Source organism: Rattus norvegicus, chromosome 2 (assembly GCF_036323735.1).
Source record: "Rattus norvegicus strain BN/NHsdMcwi chromosome 2, GRCr8, whole genome shotgun sequence".
Classification (NCBI taxonomy): Eukaryota; Metazoa; Chordata; class Mammalia; order Rodentia; family Muridae; genus Rattus; species Rattus norvegicus.
Genome location: NC_086020.1, coordinates 42,136,622 through 42,162,552, shown reverse-complemented (window position 1 = coordinate 42,162,552; position 25,931 = coordinate 42,136,622). Strand labels below are relative to the sequence as shown.

Here is a 25,931-nt window from a genome sequence, read left to right as displayed (position 1 = left end):
TTGAATTTATTTAGTTGGCTATTAAACTTGGGATTCAATTGAATTACTGCCATACCTCTCAGTATAGCCTCTTTTCTTTGTAAATGCTGTAAGGCATACTAACTTATCCTTTCCACATACTCATCCCCATTCTGTAGGACAAAGAAAGATGGCCTTGGGCCGTAGTGGTAGGATCTCAGGATTAAACACAAAGCATTCCCACACTAGCGAAATGTGTTTGCATTTGTGGTTTGCCCGATGCCTTCAAATGAGTGTTCCTACGTCACGAGCACATCTGTTTGGATGCTTCTTCCCCTCGGGTAAATGAACAAAGGGACATATTGTTAGAACTTGCCTGATGAAAATTAAAATCTGCTTCCAGCCCTTGCCTGGTACCGGCAACTGCTTTCCTTCAACTGCTCTCCTTGCTTCCTGTTGTTTATTCCCTCACAAGATAATAGAAGACTCAAATTTGTCATTTACCCAGCACTGTGTAATTGGAACAAATGCTTGACGTTAGAGACCTCTGTCAGAGTGAGGAGCTAATGAAGAGACAGAGCCTCAGAAAATGTTTGGCTGATAAGTACCTTTAGCATGTGTTCAATGTATACTTTTGGATCACTCTAGACAGACTCTAGACAGTCAACGCGCAAATTTCTCCTGGTTTAACTTTAACGATATATTTGTTTCATGTACTCAAATGTCAGGGTGTTCACCATCATGCAATGAAGCTTATGTGAATGAGTGGAACGGCATCTAAATCGCAAAGAAAATCCATCAAATGTCAACTAGGCCACACAGAGTCTTTATTTGTTCACAATCTGCATATGGTTAGAATGCTGAAAGTTAACCAAAGGTTTCTCCCAAACCTAACTGCAACACCACAGCATTAAATCCAAGAAAACTAGAAACGTTGTAAGTACACATTTTACAAAAGAAGTGAAGACACAAGGTACTTACACTTTTGCTCCGAGAAAGTACATCGCAAGTGTTCCTCTCCATGGTGCGGTTTTGAGTAGTTTGGATGCCACACTAGCTGCTTCCAAAGTCAGTGCTCTCACTGAAACTGTAATCCACTCAGAGGCAACTGAAATGCTGGAGAAAAAGGCAAGGAAATGTTTAATCAAGTATATGATTAACATGTGCACTTCGAAATGCTGCCACGGACTGGGACAGTGATTCTTAAATAATTCATCAGAACAGGCAGAGATGCTGATGTGTTTAAAGCAATAAAAGTGGACAGGAAGAACATTTCCAAAACAGCTTTTGTTAAACGCAAGTTACAGATCCCAGCGCCATCTGCTTTCTGTTAAATATCTTAGCTTACTTTTTTCGAAGTTGAAATAAATAGGTGTGGTAGGCACAGTCTAAAGATCCTCATGTGAATGGAGGAGGCGGTTGAACCATCGTACGTGCTAATTCTTGCTGGGAAACTAGGAACTCTCCAGTTTTCCACTAAGGGATCAGCCACATAACCGTTTCCATCAGTGGGAAAACACTAAAGACTACAGGATGGGTGTGAGCATGACGTCACAGCTTCCTCTTGCTGTATTACCAGTAAATCTACACAAAAGCCAATGGCATTATCTCAGTGGCTATGCAGTACTCCATATCTTTGGTTTAAAGAGGTAGAAAAGCATGCCTGAGAGAGGGTGAGGGCCGCTTACCTAGTTAAACAATAACTCTTTTTTTTTTTTTTTTGGTTCTTTTTTTTCGGAGCTGGGGACCGAACCCAGGGCCTTGCGCTTCCTAGGCAAGCGCTCTACCACTGAGCTAAATCCCCAGCCCCTTAAACAATAACTCTTATTCCAGAGACTGTTCCAGAGTATCTGTCAGTTTCATAGAGCCAAAGGCCTTGTTTCCTAACCCCACTTTCCTAAACACTGGAAAGGAGACTATCTAGAGGGAAGGACAAACTAGGTAAACGTCTAATATTCATTTACTTCTAGACATGGCTTTACTACTCATAGGATAGGGTTGTATGTGGGATGATATTCTTTTGGGGGGACCTATTCTAGAGGAAAGAGGATGAGGCCAACAAGCGTAGCCAAAACATTGACTAATAGTGTAGGCTGACGTTGTGGGTGTGGAGGGATGGAGGTGACAGTGTGTTTGCTCCATCACTTGGATGTAGTCTAAGTTCTTTAGGGAAAATAAGGCGCCTGTCTGATGTTTAGGAAAAAGAGTAGCAGCAGTAAAGGGCTGAATGAATTAGGTTCACAAAACAATTTTGAACATAGTAGTATAAGCTGTTACAAATTATACATGACAGCACACAGGAAGACCAACAGTGGAACCCTGGAAGCTCCCAGAGGTTAAACCATCAACCAAAAAGCACACATGGGCTGGTGAGAGGTCCCCAGCACATATGTAGCAGAGGGCTGCCATATTTGCACTCAGTGGGAGAGGATGTGCCTAATCCTACAGAGACTTGATACACCAGAGAGGGGGCTGCCCTCTAAGAGATAAAAGGGAGGAGGGATGGGGGAACTTCCTAGAAGAGGGACAAGGTGGCAGCATTTGGGATGGAAATTAATTAATTAATTAAAAAGAAAATTAAGTTATGTAAAACAGTTGCCTGCTTTAAAAACAAACAAAACAACAACCAAACAACAACAACAACAACAAAAACCAAACATGAGTTCAAAGTGTGAGAGACTATAGAGAATGCAACATGGCTGCAGACCGCAACAAAGGGGTAGCCTTGCAGCAGAGGACCCCAGAGCCGAACAATACCATTGGATAGGGACTTTCTGGCAGCCCACAGTGAAATTCTCTCAAGGCTGAAGAACCTGGTTTCAACCACATATGACTCACTCTCTTCAGGGTTTTCAAAATCAAAGTGAGATATTTTTAGGGAGGCCAAAGTCCCCCTGACAGCAAGGTACAAGTAGAGAGAGAAAATGGATACTATTATTGCTAAGAATACCCCTAGATGTGGGGACCCAGCGCTACCAAAGGAAAAAAGGATTTTTTTAGCTTGAAGAAAATGTCTGCCTAAAGGTAAGAGAAAAACACATTATCGGATGTGAGTTTCTAGGGGGAAAAAATAATTATTTCTTTTAGGCTTTATGGGTGTTTGTGGTCACTGACTTGAAGAGAGGAGGTTTTGAATAGAGAGACTAATCTACACAGGGAAAATGCTTAGTTCATCAGCCTCCAGGAACTGAGTCCCCTTCATGATTAGATATGATGTTCAGCATCTTATATGTTCTCCAAAAAGTGTGGAAATATATTATTCATTTGAGAAATGGATAGGGATCGTTTTAACTGTCATCTAAATGCCCATGCCTAGAGAGAGAAAAACACCATCTAGATAACTGCTGCGGGAAGCTGAGGCTCTGCCAGGGAGAAACTCATTGAAAATATTTAATTATTCATCTGGTATGTAATGAGTACCCTTAGGGTACCATGAAGAAGTGCTCATAGTGAGCTAGTTAATCAATGATTTCAAACCAACAAATCAGTAAAGTCAGACAAACAATGGATTTGACCTGGAAAGGCTTGCTGAATTAATCAAGAATTTTAAGACATTTGACTTAAAAGCCTCTAATTCCATCATTAAGAGATTCTTCCCCACAGGAATTCAGAACTTAGAGGAATGTGAGTAAATAGATGGACTTAACTGAAAGACCAGATTCTCCAACTACAAAACTAGGGGGCAGCCTGGTCTCCATAAAAAGTATGGATCTGGGAGCCAAATTGGTATATCTCTGTACGTTCTAGGCAGTCTGATATGTCTTAGAGAGACATTAATGAATACCTGGTCTTTGAGTGTCAGTGAAGAGATATGCTTAGAGTAATATCTAGCAAAACACTTGGCCTGTAAGAAGGGGGGCCCTTTTGTTTTCACCATCTGCATCTTTCTCTCAGTACCAAGTGCCAAGTAGTAATGATACAGCCAATTCTTATTTATTGTCTACAGTGCCTAACCCCCCACAAATAAAACAGCCTAGGCAAATTTCAACTAATTATTGGTAAATCATTTATCCAGATCTCAGAAGATTGGTGCATGACTGTCAGGATCATTTTAAGAACGTTTAGTAAAGGAAGATGGGGGTGGGGTAGAGGAACCCACAATGGCACTGCAATCCTTGGAGCAGGCAATGGCAGAATTATCGACAGTAAGCTCAAGCAAGCAGAGATGGATGTCAGCATCTACAAAAAGCAGAACTGGCTTCCTTGACAAGGCAGGTTACTTTTTGGCACAGCCCAGAGGAGAGAGGTGACAAGAAGCACATGACCTCATACCACCCCACTCTGATCACCTGCCAGGATTCCGCACTAGCCAAATGCAACTGAGCGAGAGGGCAAAGGAAGATGCAGATATACTTTTCATCTGTCAGCCTTCAGGGACAGAAAGCTCTGAAAGCTGGACAGAGAAGAGGAAGGAGCTGCAGGCAAAGAAGAAGACACACCACACAACTGTGTTGTGCATTCTAGAAAGAGTATTATATTTTTCTGCTGCCTCATTCACTACAGGAAAAATACCTATCATTTACCTCAGTAATGCAAAAAAGTAGATATTGCTAATGTATTGTACTACTCAAAAATAAGGATATCTGCTCCAGAGAGAACTCATTGCCCAGACCCAAACAATCATAGTTTGTATTTTTTGTTTATATTCCCATACTACTCGGGTGTTGCTGTCATGGACCAATGCCATTTAATTATCAATAGAGTGTAATCAGCACAAACATCAACTTTGTGCCCACACCAAAGAAGATTTGAGAATGCAAAAACAAACCAAAACCAAAACAAAAACAAAAACAAAAACCAATTGACTCCCAGGGAGGCAATTATTTGAGTCTCTACCAATTTCTCCCTTAACAAAGATAAGGCAGGACAATGCAATGTGTTTCCCACTCTAGGCAAGATACACAAATGAAAAACAAGAGGGAAAAGTGGCACATAGATGTTGTCATTATGACAAGCTTCCATATAGAAGCCAATGGGGAAGAAGGAAGTGTCCACCTCTGCAGGGAACATACTTGAGAAATACAAGTAAAGAGAAGCAGATTAGAAAAGCTAGGATGGGAGCAGGAGCCTGAACCATCTGGATAAACTGTGCAGCCTCAGAGCAAGGGTCAAGATGAGTCCTTTCTGGGGGATTAAAGGTTTAGGTGTTGAACACTCTAAAGTGCTCATTGGAAAAAAAATAATTATAATGTCTACCATGACATCAACACATGAAGCTGTGAGATATCGTGGAAGGTGCCACCTCTTTTACTCTTGACTTGATGTGTGCTTTCCTATAAAGTAGAGAAAATAGTTTCCTCCCAGCACATTGCAAAGGATTGCTGTAGGAATTGATTGGTTAATATCTGAACACTTCTGAAGAGTTTCCTCCAAACATAATTCTGCCCATTTAAACAGAAAAAGTGTTGATGTCTAATGACAGTCAAACCTAAGAGTTAAATAAGGCTCCAGTTGCCCTCAAATATCAGGAAAGCTATTGGGTGTGTGTTAGGCACTTCAAATGAATTTCCATTTCTTCTCCTTTTGTGGAACCAGAATATTTTTCCTTTCCTAGAGTAATAGATGACTGTTGAACTATAAAACTACCCCCAGACATTAAAATAAAACACCACTGAGTTCTGACTTGCCACTCACTGAAATAAACTGTCATATAACACAAACCTTCTACATTTAGGGAAGTGGTTCTGAACTTGCAGTGACAACTCCTTTGAGGGGTTAAAGGACCCTTTCATGGGGTCATCTAAGAGCATTGGAAAGCACAGGCATTTAGATTACAATTCATGACAGTAGCAAAATCATAAAATAACAACAAAAATAATTTTATGGTTGGGGTCTCCACAACATGAAAAACTGTATTAAAGGATCACAGCATTGGGAAGGTTTATAACTACTGTTTTAGGGGAAAAGAAGTGTCCTAACATATTAACTGTGGATAATTAAGAAGTTCTCAATTAGGGGCTGAAGAAATGGCTCAGTGTTTAAGAGCACTGACTGCTCTTCCAGAGGTCCTGAGTCCAATTCCTAGCAACCACATGGTGGCTCACAACCATCTGTAATGGGATCTGATGCCCTCTTCTGGTGTCTGAAGACAGCTACAGTGTGCTCATATACATAAAAATAAATACATCTTAAAAAAAAAAAGAAGTTCTCAATTAGATCTGTCTCTAATTTAGAGTCTATTTTTCCATTAGATGGTAGATCTTTCTAATGGTACATCAAACTGAAATTAAATGGCTTCCATCTTCCCTAGCATTCTCTTAAAAGGCTGCGAGAATCGAGGATGTGATCGATGCAGGGTGTTACGCACATGCTCAGCAACTACCCAGCTATAGCCTAGTCCTATTGAGTAGATTCTAATGTAAAGGAAAAATAGTGGATATAGAATACAGTTGTTATAAAAAGCCATACCCTCATGCAGTTTAAACAGGCTCAATTTATTTAGGCTTAGACAGAAAACTGTTTGAAGATAAAATAGGGAGAGGCAATCAGCCTAAGAACTAAATACTCCAAATGTTAACTACAAGAAAAGAAATATACAGGGGACAAGACAAAAATTTCATGGAGAGTTAAACTGGTGGCCTTAGTGACATAATGTATATGAGCTTTCCCTCTCCATATAGAAGATGGACAGCATTTGTTCATTTGGCCTCTGTTTAGACAAAGGAAGATATTACCTGGATCTCCTCATATCTTCTAAAATTCCTGTGTTAAGAGAAGGTCCGCATGCATTTTAGTCCAGACCCAAAGAGAACAATAGAGGGTTTCTGAATTTTACAGCTTCTCTCATTTGACTAGGTGTCATGGGCTGATGATATCTCTCAGCGGAGCTCTTGCTTGGGCTCTAGAGACAGAAATCTAGAGAGCTCAAGGTACACACCAAATCATTCAGGAATCGAGAGCATGAGGAATCAGCCTAGGATCACAGAGATGCCCAAGACAGGACAGGAAGGAGTCTGAAGGTTCCCCCGCACCCCAACATCCCCATAACAGTGTCTTGGAGCCAAATATTCTGCCCTGTTCATTTTTTTCCCGAATGCTAGTTAAATGGCTCTAAAAGTGTCTCATGGTTTTCCAGAAGAGTTTAGCTACTCAGTTCTAAGGCAAATGGGCAAGCTGACTGGCAACAGAGGATGAACTTGTGACATTGGGTTTCAGTTGTACTTTGTAGGGACTTTACTCTGCAGGTGCATCTCAAAGGCTCTCTCTCCAAGTAGAGAGGTCAGGTGGTCTGTTAAACACTTTTTTAACCAACATCATTGCTTTGATGTAGCTAGCTTTCTTTAATCTTTCTGTGTTTGTTTCTAACTTGAAGCCTCAAATTCTTGTTTTTAAATTGTTCACCCTTCTGAACATTTTCTTCTTCACAGTCCTGAAAAAGCTCTGCCCTGTCTATCAATTTGCCTACATCTCCAATTGCACAGGTCTCTACTATAGACTGCAGGAAAACCAAGGATGAGTTGTACAGATTTCCACTTTGTTCCCTAAGGTTTCTAAATTTAATCATTGTTTCTTCAGTTCAGAACTGAATAAGGTGCTCTATTCCCACCACACATTGCATGACTAACAATCTGAGTTCATTAAGACTGAGATCATTCACCATCACTGTTGTACCTTCTCCATAGTGGTGACATAGTGTTGATTACCTAAAAACAACATAAAGAAACAAAGAGGGGGAATAATGCTATACACCAGTGGTTTTCAACTTGTGAGTCAAGAACCCTTAGGGGGTTGAAAGACTTTCGTATGAGTCACCAAAGACTATCAGAAAACAGACATTTACAGTACAATTCATAAAGCACGAAATTTTCAGTTAGGAAGTAGCAATGAAAATAAATTTATTGCTGGGGGCCGCCACAACATGAGGAGCTGAATCAAAAGGTCACATCATTAGGAGGGTTGAAAACCAGTGCTATGAACCCATTTTAAAAATGAGCATTTCAACCACTAAGTATGTATTTTGCAAAATTAGAAATAAAGAAATTATAGAAACTGCTTTATATCATTATCTATGAAATTAAAATCTCTAATTTATATTTGCTCTTTCCGTAAGTTAGCAAAGATATTTTTAACAAAGTCATGGATTGGTATATATGTTATGAAAAGGTATATATGTGATTAAATATGTTTCACATCTTGCTGATATGATTTCCAAATGAAATAAAAGCCTTTGGAGGGAATTTTCTAATAAAATCCCAAAGCATTAATGTGGTGACATACATTTATACGATAATTCTGGGAGTAAATTTAATTGTGAGAAGAGATTTGTATGCAGAAGCAATCTTGGAAGTTCTAATAGTAATAATGAAAATGTGGAAATAATTTAGATATCCAATTATAGAAGACTGTATAACTCAAATATGCAACCTCTCCTAATGCATAAAATAGATGTACATTAATTTAATTACCTGAGAAACTGTGTGTGGTGTGTGTTGCAAAGCTAACTAAAAGTAATTGAGAGAGGTTGTGGCTGTAGGTACAGCTCAGCGATAGCCTGTGCAAGGTACTAGGATTCATTTCCTAAACACACGCACACATAACAAACACACACACACACCCACACACACACACACACAGAGAGAGAGAGAGAGGGGGGGGGAGGGAGAGAGAGAGAGAGAGGAGAGAGAGAAACAGACACAGAGACCCAGAGACAGAGAGATAGACACAGATATAGACACTGACACAGAAGGGAGAGAGTAATGGAGAGAAGAAGGAAATGGACAAGAAGAAAATTCAATATTAAAGTTGCTTGTATAATACTATCCTGAATCTATACACAGAAGAAGAGTTGGAATAAGAAACAGCAAAAATCAGTACATTTATATAGGTATTATATGATGGTCCATTCCATTCCAGCTTCTAAACTTCTTTGCTTTCTCAAATTATCAACACTTGGGAAAAGGTACTTAAAAGTTAGGTAGCTGGGAAATGTTTGTTTGAGGATAAGAGCCACTAGCCACCCCTTCTCCCTTTAGTGGTCCTTCTGCTTCTGCCTGGTTATGCCAGGCAGTTCTTACGTGGCTCTTTGCAGCACTGGAGCAAGTATAAAAACAAGTCACTAACCACTTCAGCTACCTCAGAATATAATGACAAGTGCTGACGTTTGCTTCTGTGATGATTCTGGGGGAGGCTGTTAGGCTGTTTGTCTCTTCGTTTGCTCTAAAATTCCCAGGTTTGCTGTTTCCCACAGACTGCCAGAATTCATCTTTTTCACGGAGTGCTAGAATTCATCTTCTAGGGCTGAGAATGGCTTAGTTCAAAAGAGATAGTCAAAATTAAGTCTCCCTTCACAGATGCTGTTATCTCTGTCCTCTACTGAGTATCAACCAGAAGATGATTTCCTCTTCTTTTAGATCTTGTGATATTGCCATTTACCAAAAGAATTCCTTCACCATGTCTCTTAGAAACCCAGTTATAGCAGCTCCTCTGAGCTAGTTTCTGAGTTTGCCCAATATATTGCCCCTTGAAGACAGAAGCAAATGCAACAGAACACTATGCTAGCAATCAGATGGATTAGGTTTTATGGGACCCATAGGAGTTCTACTTACAAATTATTTTCCTATTACTGTACATTGGAAGAAAAATGTACCATGAGATTCAAAGTTAGAAATGTTCAGAAATCTGCCTAGCCCTATCTTTACTGATCTACCTGATGTAACTGTGCAGAATTTTTATACCCTGGTTCTAAGCAGTCTCTCCACTCATTCCATGAACCTCACCCTTTTACCTTATGCTCCCTCTCCCCCAGTCACCACCCTATCTTTCTCTTCACAATTAAGTGCTTTGGAAGGATTGGGCCTTTCCATTCCCCTTTTCCATCCCAGTCTCTTCCCCTTAACCTAATTCATACTATTTCCCCTCCCTCTGTACTTTCTCTGAAGACCCTAGAATTCCCAGAACCATCAGACATTCTGAATAGACACTGCAGCAAGGTTGTCTCTCTAAAAATGTTCTCCTGTCTTCTGTGATATCACTTCTCTGACTTTCTGTCTGCTTGCTTGACTTCTTTTTGTGTTTTGAGAGTTTTATTAGCATACATTGATTAGCATAAAATGGTTTTCATGCAGAGACCATACCAATTGCCAGAAGTCTAGATCGGTGCCTAGTTCAATCATCATCAGAGAGGCGTCCTCCAGCAGTTGATGAGAGAAGATACAGGGACATACAGCTAATTATTGGGAGAGAGAGAGAGAGAGAGAGAGAGAGAGAGAGAGAGAGAGAGAGAGAGAGAGATCCCAAGTTGGACATCTCCATAGGGCTCCTCCCCATTGGAGCTCAATGAACCCCATGGAAGGGAAGGAAGAACTGTAGGAGCCAGAAGAATTAAGGTCACCCAAAAAACACAGTCCACAGTCTTCAACTAAACAGAGTTCATTGGGGTTCACAGAGACCGAAGCAGCAGTCGTGGCGCCTAAATGGGTCTGTGCTAGGTCCTCTGTACACAAGTTGTGGTCCCTTAGCTTGAGATTTTTGTGGGACTCCTAACAGTAGGAGTCACAGGGTGTCCCTGACTTTTATTTGCCTGCTCTTGGAACCATTTTCTTCCTACTGGGCTGCCTCATTCAGCCTAAATATGTGGGTTTGTACCTAGGCTAATTGTACCTTCTTATGCTGTGTTCAGTGGATATTATTGGGAAGCCTGCTTTCTTTGAAGAGAAACAGAGGAGGAATACATATGAGAGAGAGTAAAGAAAGTGTGGTAAGGGTATATTGAAAACATATATATATAATATGTAATATGTAATAAAACATATATTTCACATTCACCACAATTATACCTTGTCCTCTTCTGATTCCTATTGCTCCCTTTCCTCCTTCCCTGTCACAGGGTCATCTTCTCCTTTTTACAGATACAGTATAAACAATAGCATACCTTTAATTTTTTTAGGATTTCCCAATAAATGACTGCCAAATCAATGTCTACCAAGGAAAGCTATGGAATTCAAAATCCTGGGGGCTGTAGAGATGGCTCAGCAGTAGAGATCACTTGCAAGTGTTTCAGAGGTCTTGGATTCAGTTCTTAGAATTCAAAATCCAGCTCACAACCAAATGTAACTCCAGTCCAAGAATGTTCAACATCTCTGCTGCCCTCCACAGGCACAACACAAACATGTTACACAGACATACACACATATATACTCACACATGCAAAGTTAAAAAAAAATAGATCCTTGTTAAAAATATCAGATTCCTGATTATCCACTGATGTGTCAGAACCTCTAAGAAAGGTATTCAAGTGGTTCTGCAAATAATTGTGGTGAGTACAGTAAATGAAGCTGTTGGCTAATACTTGAGAAACCTTGTTCACAGTGTGTTCATGAAAAACCCATCTATTTTCTTTGTTTCACTCGTTGCCGTGTGCTTAACAATTTCCATGAATATGTTTCATGTCCTGACTGCTTCAAATTCAGGCACCTGAATTCCGTCAGGCTTGAAAATGTTCACCATCCTCTAAAGGCACTATGTCCACTCATGAATTTAACAGTTTTTCTTAATTCTCAAGCATATCTCTCCTACTGTTCTCTCTCTCCTACGTCTACTCTCTACCTTCCTCCCTCTTCCTTTACCCCTCCCCCTCACTCCCTTTTTACGTTTTATCCCTCTCAGCCGAGAATGTGTCACTCTGTCACACCAGCCAAAACTCACATCTCTTCTCATTCCTTTCTCATTATCATCCCCACTCAACCTATGATCACATCTTACTGGAGTACAGCTTGGAAATGTTTCTCAGCTCTCTCCTCTCTTTACAAATCTATCACCACTCTATGTTCTAGACATTTATCCACACTGTTTCAGTCACTTTCTAACCAGTCTCCTTGGAGTGAACACTGTCTCTTCCAAGTTCATCTTTAAAATCTTACACCTATATCATAATGTACAAGTCAGTCTCCTCCACATGATGAGTAGGGACTTGTGTGTTCGGTTGCAGAGCTGCCCGTTGCCCTCTGAATAGCATGGTTCCCATTTACTTGAAATAGTGCTTTTTTAAAATTCCATTTGTCTGTCTATCTACCAATATATATATATATATATATATACACACACATATATATATATATATATGTATATGTATCTTGGTAAGTGTGTGTGTGTCTGTGTCTGTGTCTGTGTCTGTGTCTGTGTCTGTGTCTGTGTCTGTGTCTGTGTCTGATAACAATTTGAAGGCATTGGTTCTCATCTTTCACTATTCAATTCCCAGGGACTGAAATCAGGCTGTCAGACTCAGCACCAAGTGTTTTAACCCCGTGAGTCATGTCACTGACGCCACTTTCACATTCTGTACATTTTTACACTTCCATTTCCTCTGGAATATCCTTCTCTTCCTTGTCTCCACATCTGTATATCTCCTCCTTTATTTGATGACATCTGCTTCAAGTCTCAATTCAGATGCCATCTTTTCTCAGAAGGTTCCTGGTTCTCTCGATACAGCAGTCTACTGCCACTCAGTCCCTGCTCCCTTTCTGCCCTCCCATTGTGACCCCAGAATGCTCTCAACAACAAATTTACCAATTTACATGGGAAGAGCTCATTTCCCTGTTTGTCCCTGCCTCTTCCCCCGAATTTCAGGCTTCCCTTGGAAACAAAGCATTTCACACTTACATAGACAGTCAGTAGATAAAATACACACAACAAGCCTTTACTGAATTCTGTGTAATTGAGCTGCTTCCCACCACTAGAACAATGGCAAAGACGCACATTTTGTCTTACAACTTAAAGAAGAATCTTTTCCTTTGTAGCTTATGCCCATACAAAGCCACTATCCTATTCCCCTGCTTCTCCCTAAATGATAACAGTAATCCTTCTTACAAATTCATTCACTTGACATTTATTAGGCACTTTTGGTATGCAATGAACTGTACCAGTGTCCAGGGACACAAGGATGAATATAGTAAATTCTCCTTAAGGATCCAGGGAGTGGGAGGGGTGTGAAATGACACCAAACAGTATAATACATTAAGTTCTCTGACAGCTCAGAAAAGCTGGTATGGGACCCCCAGGAGGCTGCAAGTGATTCATCCACCTAATGGCTGCAAAGCCTTTTCTGTCATTCTGCTCTTGTGAACACTTTATGTTAAGTTATTCAAGTGCCAATTTCATATACTGATGTACCCTAAGCATAAGGGACAGAACAGAAGAGTGACGACAGACAGTTCCTTCTGTCTCCTTTGGGCACCTGGTGACACTTCTGTCCCTCCAGTGGAGCTGGCTACGGAGCTTTACAGCCAGAAAATGTGCTGTAAATAACCATCCAGAGGACGATAGCAAACAGTCGAGCTTTCTCAAGAGAACATAAGCTTTTGATTTCAGAAGAGATTTATTATAAAATAATTGACATTTCATAAAATAAAAGTACATTTGGCTCCCAAGGTAGCCCAGATCCTAATTTCCAAGGGTATGGAAATGTCAAACTACCATTCTTTTCAATACTGACCTTGATCACTGTTTAAAGGAAAGGGTCCAGCTGAGTCATTTAGCAGCCAATCAATTCCATTCCCTTCCAGGATTCCATGGTTTATGGCCTCTCCCGGCACACACTTGAAATAATTGCGCTATCTAAAATACAATTTTTCACCCTAAACACAAGGCTGGGGACAATATAGTTCTTCTCTCACAAGGATAGGGTCTACTGTTTCATATGACTCTGCCATGTGTTAGCTTCCTGCTACACAGAAAACTAGCAAGACCTTGCTTTCCCCAACTCTCCTAGACACACCTGATGGCACTGCTTCCTTTCGGTCCTGGGCATTAGGACCTGCTCAGGGCAGTTCTGTCCTAGGAGTCATAGGCAGTATGGTATAGAGTCTGCTCACCTGAGGCCTGGTATAGAAGAAACAGATGTTATATATGCCATCACCAGCTATGTTGTGACAGATACATAAGGAGTTTTTTGATATAAGTCCCTGAGAGGAAAAACAAGAAGATACCAAGATAATCCCCGTATTGTTTCTGGTTCGTGCTGCCATAATGTCTATCACAAAAGTGTTTCATGGAGGCATTGTTTTACACTACTTTTTCGGTCTCAGATTAGATTTGAGAAGTCTGACCAATCTGAGTCCTTTTGAATTTGAAAAGTTCCACAGTGGCATTGTGACACACAGTCACTTACACCGACCTCTGCGATGCCTGCTTTATCGTCATGGTTGGCATTTTGATTGATGAAAACAGCTCAGGTGGGGGACATGGGCCATTCTGTCTCTGCAGCTGATCTAAGACAATCCTTAGGTGAGAGATTTTCTTCCCTAGGTATATGAATGGATTGGTAGACAAAGTTGAGAGAGAGAGAGAGAGAGAGAGAGAGAGAGAGAGAGAGAGAGAGAGCAGTAGCTCCTGTCCAAGATCCCAGATTCACATAGCAGAGACACAGGAGCAAAATGATCACTCCAATATTTCCTAGCCAGGCTTTTAAAAAAATCTATTTTGTAGTTGGCAGACATTGAGTTCTTTTGTTTCTTTTGCTTCTCTGGCAGGAATGGATTCTAACTTTTAGGCTCCCGAAACACTTGCATGGTGAGCAGTTCCCTTAAGGAAAAGGCTTATGGGATTGCCTTTAAGACTGAAAATACGGTTGGTTTATATTTCCTGAGACACAATGAGAAGCTGAGAAAAAGCAAACCAGATTTGGAGTCAAGAGTAAAAGAGGCAAAATGAGTTAACAGAGCACTGTGCGGTTTTTATTTGAGACAGAAAAGTTGACCTAAGGAAGCTTCAGCAGGAGAACCTCATCTGAGCCCTGGGTGACTCCAAAAGCACCCTCAAGCACTTATGCCCCCCTGATTAGCCATCCTTACTGAAGAGGTCATTGCCTGAAGATTCCACAAACAACAGAAAAGCAAGGCATTAAAAAGATGAAGAAATTCATTGTTAATTAAAAGAAGCATAAACAAGGAGAAAAAAAACGCAACTAGGAAACCAAAGACTAGAAGCAGCAACCCAAACATATCAATTCTCTGCCTCTCGGGAAGCAACAACCCCCATTAGCATGGTTACAAGAAAATGAGCCCAGGGTGAAAGTATCATTAGCATCCAGACAGATTGGAAACTATGCAGCCAGTTAGTGTTAGCTGGAACCAGGAGGCAAATTTTAATCAGTTGAAGAAAAGCTGAAAAATTAAATATAAAACCAAGCCCCCAAAAAAGTTTGACAAGGGATTTGGATTAATTTTTTCTTCTTGAAAGGTTCAATATTTCACCAAGCTTGTTGTCATTAATGGCAAAAAGCAGCAAAATTAACCTCTGTGAAATGAGAAATTATATTTCTCTTCTGGTGACTTTCAATACACCCTTTTTCCTCTTATATTCAGTGTATATGCGGGTAGATAAAGTCAAGCCAATTCCTTCCAATGAACACTCTCTTCTCAATCCTTTTGTTCTCATGAACAATTCTAAAGAAAGGACTCATTTAGCTGAGAACTATTGACTTGGAGAAAAAGTAGAAAAGGGCAAAAATGAAATCGATTCTTGTGATGTTATGCATTTGAGAACTGGTTACAGTTGGAGTCAAGGTCTGTTTGGGTCATTTACTGATTCTGGGTCATGATCAGAAGTTAACCTTCCTGAGTCAACTTCAAGGTTACCCTCAATGTGAATGTTAAGTCTCTACTTCATGGCTGACAATGTGTTTCCCTTAGATGCTGGGTTCCTGTGTCACTGCATATGGAGCACAGCAGTACCACTAAGTTCAAAGACTGTGATGCTTAAGCTTTAAGCTTATCCGGAGTCAATCCTCTGAGAAGTTATTAAAACCAAGGGCTTCAATGGGCTCTAACAACCAACAGGAGCCATGGGCTCTAACAACACAATCCATGATTCACACCAATCCTTCAAATTTAGAAATAGAAGGGCACAGAGCCACAATCTAGTGGTAGCAAAGAAACCTTAAAAAGTAATTAATCTCTCAGACCAGATATTCTACACACTCAGACGTTTTTTTTTATTAACTTGAGTATTTCTTATAAACATTTCGAGTGTTATTCCGTTTCCCGGTTTCCGGGCAAACACCCCCTCCCCCCTCCCCTTCCCTATGGGTGTTCCCCTCCCCATCCTCCCCCCATTGCCGCCCTCCCCCCAACAGTCTAGTTCACTGGGGGTTCAGTCTTAGTGGGGCTTCCCCTTCCACTGGTGCTCTTACTAGGATATTCATTGCTACCTATGAGGTCAGAGTCCAGGGTCAGTCCATGTATAGTCTTTGGGTAGTGGCGTAGTCCCTGGAAGCTCTGGTTGCTTGGCATTGTTGTACATATGGGGTCTCGAGCCCCTTCAAGCTCTTCCAGTTCTTTCTCTGATTCCTTCAACGGGGTCCTATTCTCAGTTCAGTGGTTTGCTGCTGGCATTCGCCTCTGTGTTTGCTGTATTCTGGCTGTGTCTCTCAGGAGTGATCTACATCTGGCTCCTGTCGCCTGCACTTCTTTGCTTCATCCATCTTATCAAATAGGGTGGCTGTATATGTATGGGCCACATGTGGGGCAGGCTCCGAATGGGTGTTCCTTCAGTCTCTGTTTTAATCTTTGCCTCTCTATTCCCTGCCAAGGGTATTCTTGTTCCCCTTTTAAAGAAGGAGTGAAGCATTCACATTTTGATCATCCGTCTTGAGTTTCGTTTGTTCTAGGGATCTAGGGTAATTCAAGCATTTGGGCTAATAGCCACTTATCAATGAGTGCATACCATGTGTGTTTTTCTGTGATTGGGTTACCTCACTCAGGATGATATTTTCCAGTTCCAACCATTTGCCTACGAATTTCATAAAGTCATTGTTTTTGATAGCTGAGTAATATTCCATTGTGTAGATGTACCACATTTTCTGTATCCATTCCTCTGTTGAAGGGCATCTGGGTTCTTTCCAGCTCCTGGCTATTATAAATAAGGCTGTGATGAACATAGACACACTCAGACTTTAAGACAGCAAAACTGGTCATTAAAAAGGCCCTCCTCCTAGGATTATTAACCTGCTTTTCTATTGCTACAAAGTAAGAGGTGCTATTCTAATTCTAGACACACCCTGGAACAGAGCAAGATTTTCTTTAAAGAAGATAGTTTTTTAATTAAAACAGAATGTCATCACTTCCCTCTCTTCCTTTCATCCCTCCAGACCTTGTTGTGTTTCCTCCCTCCAACCCTTCCCACCCCCAGCACCCACTCCCTCAAGTTGATAGCCTTTTTCAGAACAAGGTTTTCTTAATCTTTAACTTCCAGGTTCAGGCCCGAGCTTTTGCAGGGCTATCAAAGGGGTCAGATGAACTTCAAGTCTGAAGGTTAGAAATCATTTCCACTCTGATTCTTCTTTCTTTAGGGATTCCTTGCATAGACTCAAAATGAGTCCTATCACTGTTTTTTTTTCCCCCAGCAAGAAGTTACTTGTAATTCCCACTCCTAACTGGCAATAGCCAGCACCAAGCAACTACCAAGATTCTCAGAAGACTTAAAAGGCTCAGAGTACAGACAAAAGGCCAGATGCACGAAAGAAATTTCACTTAGATTCACTAGGACCACAGCAATTGCCCAGAGCTGATCAGAGCTTGGATGCCCTTACTGGAGGCTGTACTGAATCGCTGCAATGCTTGTGGTACCTGTTTGGCACCTGAAATTAGCCTTTGTTCCCTCTTTGTTCCTGATGGAAATGGGGACTGGCTATGAAATTGCACGACAAAAAAAAAAAAAAGACAAAAATCTCCCTAAAGGTTATTTCGCTAATAGATTATTTTCTTAATGAAAATAGAAAGTAGCATCTTTTAAATCATCCAGTGACTTATTAGTTCAATATTTCAAAAGAGCAACGACAATTGGAAAGCTGGACTTTCATTTTTTAAAAAAATCTCCTTAATTCGCCAAAGAAACTGTAAGCTAAGAACGTTAAGTTGCCAAATGAAATCAAATTTAATGTCGGAATTTTAAGTCATGGGAAGACAGAAGATTGGAGAGAAAAGGTTCTTTAAGTTCCCACCTCATTTCAGATTCTGTCACCACGAGGATGACATGACACACACTAAAGACACTGTGCTGGTCACAGTACTGTACATAATAACCCTAGCAAGACTCAACAGTCAGTCCTATTGCAAAGGCAGCTGAGTTCTGTAAGGCTGTACTGACTCTGGATGACAAATGACTAGGACAGGAAGATGAGAGCAGCTTCAAGAACACTAAAAGCAAAGGCAGAAGAGGCAGAGACCAAATCATTCCAAGAGCATTTAGTTGGCAAATGGCACACGGATGAGTCTACTTCATTCCCGAAGCCACAAAACAGTGATTTTGTCATTTTGATGAAAAGCATTCACTGTGTGCCAGCTCATCCACCAGTCACGTAAAGGGTACCAATTCTATTCCCACAAAATTCTGTAAAAATAGATACCATTTTAAATACCTAATTTTCAGAAGGAATGGAGGCACAGAAACCAGAAACTCATAGAAAAGGAGGAAAGAATAGCTGATATATAGCCAGAATTTGAATTGGCAGAATACTCCCATAAAGGTCATCTTGTAATGAATGATTCCTGGGAGAACTGCTGTTCGGAAGCTTCCTTCTCCATTATTGGTGGAAATCGTGTCTCCAAAGCCAGGAGACTGCTTATAAGAAATGCAACACTTTACCCTCTGTATCTTAATTATACTGAGTAGATGTTGCTCTATCAGAAAAGGATCAGTAGACTGTGCTAAGCTTCCAACGTAAGGTAGAACTCTAAGTCCATCTATTTCACTCTCCTATTTATCAAATTCAGTTTTTTTTGGTTTTTTTGTAACATGACAAACACAATCAGGGGAAAACCATGGAAAAGTCACTCTTTGGGAAGTTTCTGTAATAGATCACAAAATCCAGAATATGAAAGAAATTTAACATTAGGAAAATCTATACTCTTAAATGGAATGAGAAATATGTATACTCTCATAATAATAACTTTAAATGATGTGGGGAAATCTCAATACTGAGTCCTCATTTAATCTGAGGATTCTATATTAGGTATATTTCCTCATATAGCTGGCATTTTCCTTATTAGCAAATCATTACACATTTCCACCAAAGGCCATGGCAGCAGAGATGCCCAGATGGCTACCACCTTCAGTTAATAATGCTTTTGATGGCCCAGTTGTAAGTCAATAAATGGCAACCATGCACACTGGAAATGAGGACAAAGTCTATTGTTTGACCAGGACAAGATGAAAAACAGCAATATTAAAGTTGAAAAACAAAGTAGAAATATGTAAAGAAATGAACTCAGAAGGCTGTATTTATGTGTAATATATGCCCAGATCTATGTAACAGTAACTGAAGAAGAGACCATATGTATGTGTGATGTGTGCACAGATCTCTATACATGTAGCAATAACTGCAGACGAGGCCATAAATGGAAGGGTGTGCTGGAGGAGTTTCAAGGGCAGAAATTATAAAAACATAGTACTCCAACATGAAATGCTGAAAAAAGAATTAATTTAAATTGTAAATTATAAAAGGATGGTAGTTGATTACAAACCAATATTTTCCTATATGCAAACAATTTTAGATGCAATACCAACACACACACTTATCCATGTGCACACACACTTAAACAATCACACATACACATACATGCACATACACACACATTCACACACACACCAACACACACACACACACACACACACACACACACACACACACACACACACATTCAAAGGCCTAGACTAGTATACTAGTTTTAGTTTTAGTTTATCTGCTTAATCAGAACTGTGATGCTGGAGAAAAACTGAACTATCACACTGAGCTGCAAAGCACCAAAGGGGACAAAGGAAAATAACTGATCTCCCGATGCAGTCAGACAAGGGACAATAGGAGCTTCCACAAGGTTGTTTTAGTAAAATTGCAGAGAAGTTAAACAAGTTGAAAATTGCCAGCTTGGATGAAGCCAAGCTAAGGAAAACAGACACAGGAGAAATACTCTGCTGATGGAGAGAAGCAAAAGGGCCATGAACTTTACAAACCACCAGAGCACTACCCCCAATTGTCTTCAAGGCTTTGATCATGATGTGGAAGAAGGGCCACCTGCAAGATGAACCTGAGTCCCACGTGCTCTGTGAATGAGCTCAGTCAAATGAGGCTGAGGCCACCAGACTGTAGTTTCTGAAAGTCCCTCCAATTGGACTTCTACAGTCTCTAGGACACCAGAGATCATCAATGACATGCATAGTGGAATTGAAGCAAACTCTGTAGCAAAATAAAAACAAAAAAGAATCTGCTTCTGAAGTGGAAGGCAAGCAGGGTGCAGATAGAAGCTGTCTATGTATGTATAGGTAAATTCTTGTTATAGACATTTTCAAATGCACATGAAAGCAGAGAGAACAGAAAGATGAACCTGTTTGTTCCTCACCACATACTGCAATAATTACAATAATTTTTCAACCATGCACTATTTACTCTCACGACTGGACTTCTGGTATTACCTTTCCTTGCTTGCCTATTTATAAAGACATTGTGTAGACAAACATGCCAGCATGCTTGTATGATTTCTAGAAGACTAAAATAATGTAGGAAAAAAGAGCTATAAGAAAATAACTGAACTTGGCATTAAGATTAAAGAAAATAAAATTGAACATATCAGAAAAGTAGGTGTGTGTGTGTGTGTGTGTGAGAGAGAGAGAGAGAGAGAAAGAGAGAGAGAGAGAGAGAGAGAATTTGCTATTTAATAAAGATAATTTATCAGTATATACATCACAGGTTAATCAATCATTGTCTTTGTCCAATCTGACAATTATAAAAAACAAAAGAAAACAAAATCTCAAAAATATCTTCCTAACATCATTTCAAATTAAATTTCCTATGTCTTCAAGACTTAAATGTGTAAATGAAGCCATGGGAATTCTTTAAAAAAATAACAGATATTTTCTTTCTTCCTTTTCTTTTTTAAAAATTACTTTATTTATTTACATCCCAAATGTTGCCTCCTTCCCAGCTCTCCCTCTCAAGAGTTCTTCACCCCATTCCCCCTCCCCTTAGCCTCTGAGAAGGTGCCCCCTGCTGGACATCCCCCTCCCCTGGGGCAACAAGTCTCTCCAGGATTAGTTGCATCCTCTCCCATGGAGGCCAGACAAGGCAGTCGTCTGCTACACATGTGCCTCTGACCAGCCTGATTTTGTGCATGCTCTTTGGTTGGTGGCTTAGTCTCTGGGAGCTCCCAGGGATCCAGGTTAGTTGACACTGTTAGTCTTCCCATGGGGTTGACTTCAACTCCTTCAGTCCTTCCCCTAACTCTTCCATAGGTGTCCCCAACCTCAGCCCAATAGTTGGCTGTAAGTATTTGCATCTGTCTCAGTCAGCTGCTGGTTGAGCCTTTCTTTTTTTTTTTTTTTGGTTCTTTTTTTTCGGAGCTGGGGACCGAACCCAGGGCCTTGCGCTTCCTAGGTAAGCGATCTACCACTGAGCTAAATCCCCAGCCCCCTGGTTGAGCCTTTCTGAGGACAGCCATGATAAACTACTGCCTGTAAGCACAACATGGCATCAGTAATAGTGTTGGGGTTTGATGCCTGCCCATTAGATGGATCCCAAGTTGGGCCAGTCACTGGTCAGTCTATCCTTTAGCCTCTGTCCCATTTTTGTCCTTACACTTCTTTTAGACAGGAAGAGAATTCTCAACAGACGAATCTCAAATGGCTGAGAAGCACTTAAAGAAATGTTCAACATCCTTAGTCATCAGGGAAATGCAAGTCAAAGTCACCCTGAGATTCTCTACCTTACACCAATCAGAATGACTAAGATCAAAACCTCAGGTGACAGCACATGTTGGCGAGGATGTGGAAAAAAGAGGAACACTCCTTCATTGCTGGTGGAATTGCAAGATGGTACACCCACTCCGGAAATTAATCTGACAATTCCTCAGAAAATTGGAAATAGTTCTATCTGAAGACCCAGCTATACTGCTCCTGAGCATATTCCCAAGAGATGCTCCACCAGATCACAAGGCTCCACTATGTTCATAGCAGCCTTATTCATAATAGCAAGAAACTGGAAGCAACCAGATGTCCTTCAACCAAAGAATGGATACAGAAAATGTGGCTCATTCATACAATGGAGTATGAAAAACTATTAAAAGCAGGGACATCACAAATTTTTCATGAAAACTCCATTTATCAACATTTTGAGGGTATGGGGACTGGAAAGGCAACTCATTGGTTAAGAGCATTTGCTGCACTGGCTGCTCTTGCATGGGGGCTGTGTTTAGTTCTCAGCACCCACATGATAGCTCACAATTAGAGGGCATTCAGTGCTCTTTTCTACTCCATGAATACATGGAGAAAGAACATGGGTATACATACATACATACATACATACATACATACATACACACATGCAAGAAAACACCTATACACATAAATATAATTCGCATAATAATAAAAACCATTATTACTATTATTATTATTTGGCTTCAGGAGACAGGGTCTCTCTATGTAGCCCTACCTGTCCTGAAACTTGCTCTGTAGACCAGGCTGGCCTCAAAATCACAGAGTGCCAACTGCTTTTGGCTCCTTCTCGAGTTCTGTGCCATCGCTACCCGACCACATAAGTTTTTTAAAGTTTAAAAAAAATGTTGAAGTTTTGTTTTTACCAATTGGCAAACATTTTCTAACATCTATAAGAATTATAGCAGGAAAAACTCAAAAGTTAGTTAGAAAAAAATGAAAATGTCCCAAGAAGCTGAGAGGTGGGGGGAAGGTTGTGCACAGGAAAAATTAAGGAAAAGGTACAAATTAAAAGTCAGATATATGAAAAGTTCAGCATCACTAGTAAACAAATAAAAACAAAATCAATGGCTTCTTCCTTCTGTCTGTCGGGTCACATATTAAAATGATAACACCTAATGTTAGAGTGTTCATTCTCTGCCAGTGGGAGTATAATGGGGACAATATTTCTGGACAGGTCTTTGGCAGAAGTATCAGAAGCGTGATAAACACACTGACCCTTTGAATCAGCACGACAGGAGAACACACAGGTGGAGGTAGAGATGACAAATGACAATGGACACAGGACCCGTAAAAGGAAAAACACGTGCACCAATGCAATACGGGAAGGTGTAGGCTTACCAAGTTAATATTGCTCTAAGATGTAATTGAATAGGAAGAATAAAAACACATAGAATTAAGATGTTCATAATAAAAAGGCTGAGTAAAGACTGTAGCTTTAATACCATGAGCCCATTTCTGCAGTACATCCACATACACAGGCAACATTCTTTCTGGGTATGGCAGCAAATACCTGTATTCTGCATGCTCTGGGGGTTGACACAAAAGAACTATGGATCTGAGGCCAGTCTGGGCTCCATATAGAGTTCTAAGGCCGCCAGGATTGTATAGTAAGATGTGTTTTAAAACACCCTGAAGCTAGAGATGTGGCTTTATGGTAGGGTGCCCAGAGGAGTCTATTCAAGGCCTCAAGTGTGATCCCCAGTTCCACGTAAAAAAAATAAAACCTGAAAATCATAGAACGAATGTGAATTGTGGTTTACTGTATTTAGCTCTGAAATTGTGAGTAGGTTCTTGCCCTTTATTTCTATGACTGCTTGGATACATTTTTCTAAAGTGACCACATACTATTTGAGTCATAAAAATTTTTGTACTTAAAATTTTTAACTATGTATAGCTACAGCTTTGAATACAGTTTGTAGCTAAAAATCAAACAAAGTTGACTGGCATATGTCAAAGCTCATCAACTGGAATATAGCAAACATGTAATATTTATACAGCAATTATCCCTCAGTGAGGCTGTTAAATTAGTATAGTGTAACACATCAATGAGATGAAAAAATATGAATTTGATAAAAACATTAGCTGTGGCTGGGTTGATGTTTCTGGTATGAAAGACACTGCAGACTACTCATGGCTTGTTTGGGGCCAGAATTCTTCAGACTACTAACATATTCTATGTAGTAGAATCCAAAATTTAAACATAATTATAGATATTAAAAGTTTAAACTCATTGGCAAGTTCTCTGTCATGCTAGTAAATTTAATGGAAGGAAAATAATTTAAAAGCAATACATGATTAACATGTTTATTAAAAATAGTTATTGAATTTGCCACTAATTGCTCTTGAAGGAGCATTTGTTTACCTCTCTACACGACAGATTTCATTGACCGAGTTAATAATATATAAAGACTCTTGGCGAGCTTTTTTTTTTCTGTAAATCTAAAGACTAGAACAACCTGTTTGGTCATGGGGAAGTGCTACAAGACTCCCAGGTGGGTGGGACCTCCCTCCCTCCATAGTCTGTAGCATTGCTCTTAAGCTTGCCCCATACCTGTTCCAAGGAACAGTCTTATTCCTAGACAGAGATTTCTTAATGAAAGGAAGAATGAGAAGAGACCAACACAGTTGCCAAGCATGGTGTTGGTAAATAATATCCATTACTTAGTCCTTCTAAGTATATGCGGTAAGTAGCGCTTGCCTCAGTCTATAAGAGGCAGAGTGGACCCTAGGGTAAATTAAATAATTGTCCTTAATATCTCAAGAGAGATGAGATACAACACCTTTTCTGAACGGCTGTTGATTTTGTTGCCTTTTACAATTGTGGGTGACGTAGCATGGTGGTTAACCACAGGGTTTTGTGTCAGACTGAACTCACTGCTCATGCTCTTAATCTTATTGTGACTCAGTTTCCCACCATAAGGCAAGGAAAGGGATAACTTCGGCTTTGTAGATTGTAAGGACTGAAATCATAGAGCTGCATGAAAGGTCCTGGGATTTCCTTGACGTAGAGTAAGCACCATTAAATATTATATAGGGCTAGGTGGGTATTATTCACTTTGTATTCTGGACTTATCTCTAGAATTTGTCCTATTCCCCCACTATCAGTGTCACCCTTACAGCTCCAGAGATTGCAGAGCTGATCAGCTTGGAAGCTGAGGTTACTATCAGACCAGGCCTTCAGAAGCCAGATGCATGCTTTGTACCCAACATGCAACCAACATGCTCTGTTTTACTTTGCCCTGCCAGCCTGCAGGGTGCCACTCCCATGCCTTGCAGGACCTTCCAGGGTGACAGCTTGCTCTGCTGGGCAACCTACCACTTCTCACCTCTCAGTACATTCTGCTATGCTTTCAAACTGGCAAAATGCCCCTTTGTCTCTAGTATCCACACCTGTTTTCCTCCTTGGAGCAGATCCTTTTCTCATATTCTGGCACAGTCATGTTTGAAAGGGGTCCATCCCGACCTGCCTTTTATCTTTGGAGGAGAGGTTGGCATTCCCTGAGATGATAAAAGGCAAGATTCCAAAGGCAGAGACTGTGACTCCCTCCTGTCATCAGGCATCCTGAAACCCTCCGTGGAAAGGCAGTCCACAATAGCAATCATAAATGCCTTTCCGTTTAAAAACTAGACAAACCACACAATATTCAGTGCATGTCATTGAAACTGCTCCAAACCCGGCATCATTCAGTATAAAGGAAATCACATCCAGCTATTTCTTAAGGCAAATGCTGGCCTCTGCATCCTGACCCTCTCAGCTTGTTTTTTTTTTTTTTTCCTTGCCAAAAACCAGCACTTGAACAGATTCTTCTTGGGGGAAAAAAGATTTGCAGTATAACACGTGATTTGAAATCACCTGCAAATCAGTCCTAGTTTTTCCCATCTCTAATCTTATGCTAATAAGTGCTTAACTGCTTCAGAAGTAGAAATCCTTCCAGATTACCTTAAATGCTGCAGGAGTCTTCCTTATTGTATCTGTTCCCTAGCACAGTACTAAGCAGAAGAGAAGAAATAAAAAAATTCTGAGACTTCAGAGAACACATCCCTCAAACCTCTCAATTGCTCTAGAAAAAAAAATAAAACGAAATGGGAAAATGAGTTATTTAATGATATCATACACCCAAGTTTCCTGTGCCTGATCTGAAATTTCTGAATATCTATTTACTTTCTCATGTTTTCCTGAGGATGAATTGTTGTATAGATATATGGTGGCTATGGGGAGTGTGAAGGCTAGAAGTTGACATCAGGTATCTTCTTCAATCCTTCCACCTTACCTT

The 25,931-nt window shown here is 40.3% G+C and overlaps 1 protein-coding gene across 7 annotated transcripts in view; it reads right to left on the bottom strand.

Moving 5' to 3' along the window:
- Nucleotides 1-25,931, bottom strand: part of Pde4d (phosphodiesterase 4D) — a 1,514,231-nt gene that overhangs the window by 1,100,015 nt on the left and 388,285 nt on the right. For 6 of the 7 annotated variants that reach the window (XM_039101733.2, XM_063281298.1, XM_063281299.1 and 3 more), the window contains one exon: nt 940-1,074. In XM_039101733.2, coding sequence (XP_038957661.1) covers nt 940-981 — 42 coding nt within the window. In that variant the 5' untranslated portion in view covers nt 982-1,074. Of the gene's footprint in view, nt 1-939; nt 1,075-25,931 lie in introns of those variants that run through there. The other variant, NM_001113329.2, reaches the window with a different exon arrangement.